The following is a 2,109-nucleotide window of genomic DNA, read 5'->3' on the forward strand; positions in this document are numbered from 1 at the left end:
AGACCCTGAATTCCCTCAGACTGGGGAAGGAGACTTACCCAACTGTGCATCTTTTCTCTCTGCAGAATAGAAGCAAAGGAAATGCATGGTCAGAGGGAACAGCTTCTCATCCCATGGCTGCTCCCATATCCAGACCCCAAATCATTTTGTTCTGTAATGTGGCCAATGACCACTTTGGTCCCAAGAAGGAATTAAACCAATAGGAAGAAACAGATTGGCCAAGAGTTTTGCAAGTAGATCAATCAGAATCGACACATCCAGCAACCTCAATACATCCCACAACCCCACTACATCCCAAGGCCCCACAGTTCCCATGGCCCAAACCCATCACAGAAACCCAGCACTCTGCAGTGTTCTATCAGATCCATTCAGGGGACCTTGGGGAAGGAAGGGGCTGCAAGGACTCACTCAGCTCTCTGCGCTGTGCCGCTGGAAAACAAAGCAGAGGAACAGGTGGTCAGCAGGGCAGCTTGGTTTCTGGGGACGTCTCCAGAGACTCTGGACCTTCCCACCTGCCCCATGCTCCAGCCACGTTCCTGTCTTCCCACCCGCACCCCTTTTCCTTTTTCCCTTCCTTCATTCCCAAGAAGAAAGGCAAATGTTATTGGATGAGCACTGGGAAAATGTCCCTTCCTCGTCCTGTGTACCTGCATGGACAAGAGCTCAGCACCACCCCGACCATCCCTGTCCCTCCCAGCACCTCCCTGCGCTCCATCCCCTCTGCTCTCAGCTCACCTCGCTTCCTATGCAGAAAAACAATGATGACAAATGACCCAAGCAGAAGTGTGACGACCACAGCCAGAGCCACCATCCAGGGATGGACAACTGGGGAACAGGGATCTGGAAAAAACCATCAGGAAAAGGGTTCCATTTCTACTGTCATTTGTGGAAAAGCAAGAGTCAGACTTGGGAGATGCCAGAATGCGAAGGGGCAGCAAGCAGGGAGCAGCGAGGCACAACAGCAGCGTCCCCAGATGGGCACAGGTGGAGGAGCTGCTCAGCAGCCTGTGCCCACTGCCACTAAGCCAGGAAGAAACCCATCCCAGAAACCCAACCCAACCACCTCATCCATGCAGATCCATCCCCAAATCACACCGTGTGCCTGCTCCAACCCAAGCATCTCCTGGAACAACTCAGCCCCGACCTCTCTCAAAGGCTCCTGTCCTTCAGCTCTCCATGCATGGCCATGAGGATGGACAGAGGTGGGGATGGGACACACAAACCCAGCGACACCTGGAGGCCTCACCCCAGCCACTGACCTGACACCTCCAGGTTCACCATCTCATCTGCATAGCCATCAGCATCCTGCACAGCACAGATGTACGAGCCGCTATCGGATGAGGTGACGGCAGTGATGCGCAAATCCAGGTTTCCATCAGACAGACCGTTCCTGAGCAGTTCCGTCCTCCCTTTGTATTCCTCCATCTGGTCCAGATCCTCTCCATCTTGGTAGTGGTGCACTATCCCAGAGGACCGGTCCTGGATCCATCTGATGTCCAAGCTCCGTGCATCCTTGCAAGGGGACAAGTGGCAGCGCAGCACGACGTCCTGTCCCACGATGGCAGTGACACGGAGGCTGGGTGCCACCATCCTGATCTGGGCTGTGCAATGAGAAGGGCACGGAGAGACAGTGAGATGGTGCCTGCGTTCATGTGTGGGCACGGAGCAGCACAGGTGGAGGTGGTGCGCGCTGCATCCCATGTGCAAGAGCTGTAGAGGGAGCAGGAAGGAGTGGGGGTGTCGAGGAAGTGAAGAAGAGAGAAATTCTACCCAAAACCATGCGTTTCATGGAAGAACCACAGCTGGGTGCTGGGCTTGGGTCCTCCCTGCCCCATAGCCACTCCCCCACCCCACAGCAACAGGTGTGGCAGGCACAGCAGCCCCACAGGACCCCTACCTGATCCCGGGCGGAGGAGGAGCAGAGCCAGGAGATGAGGCAGGAGGCTCCTCCAGGGGAGGGTGGAAGTGATGTGTTTGCAGCCTGATCCAAAGCGCATCTGTGCTGGAGAAGAGGGTGGGGGAAGGAGAGAGAGGAAGGAGAGTGAGAAGGAGATGCTGTAGAAGATGGGGAAGAAGTTTTGGAAAGAATATGGGGAAAAGTTAGGGAAG

At 55.4% G+C, this 2,109-nt stretch overlaps 1 protein-coding gene across 1 annotated transcript; it reads right to left on the bottom strand.

The window, feature by feature from the left end:
• Positions 1 to 38: 38 nt before the first annotated feature.
• LOC110391566 (myelin-oligodendrocyte glycoprotein-like) lies at positions 39 to 2,008 on the bottom strand (the record flags this gene model as incomplete). The annotated part of the gene is given in 5 exon segments (XM_021383505.1): positions 39 to 59; positions 409 to 429; positions 736 to 840; positions 1,260 to 1,601; positions 1,898 to 2,008. Coding segments are annotated over 5 exon segments (589 nt in total), but the record flags the coding sequence as incomplete, so codon positions are not given.
• Positions 2,009 to 2,109: the final 101 nt, after the last annotated feature.

This window comes from Numida meleagris, unplaced genomic scaffold (assembly GCF_002078875.1).
Source record: "Numida meleagris isolate 19003 breed g44 Domestic line unplaced genomic scaffold, NumMel1.0 unplaced_Scaffold404, whole genome shotgun sequence".
Taxonomy (NCBI): domain Eukaryota; kingdom Metazoa; phylum Chordata; class Aves; order Galliformes; family Numididae; genus Numida; species Numida meleagris.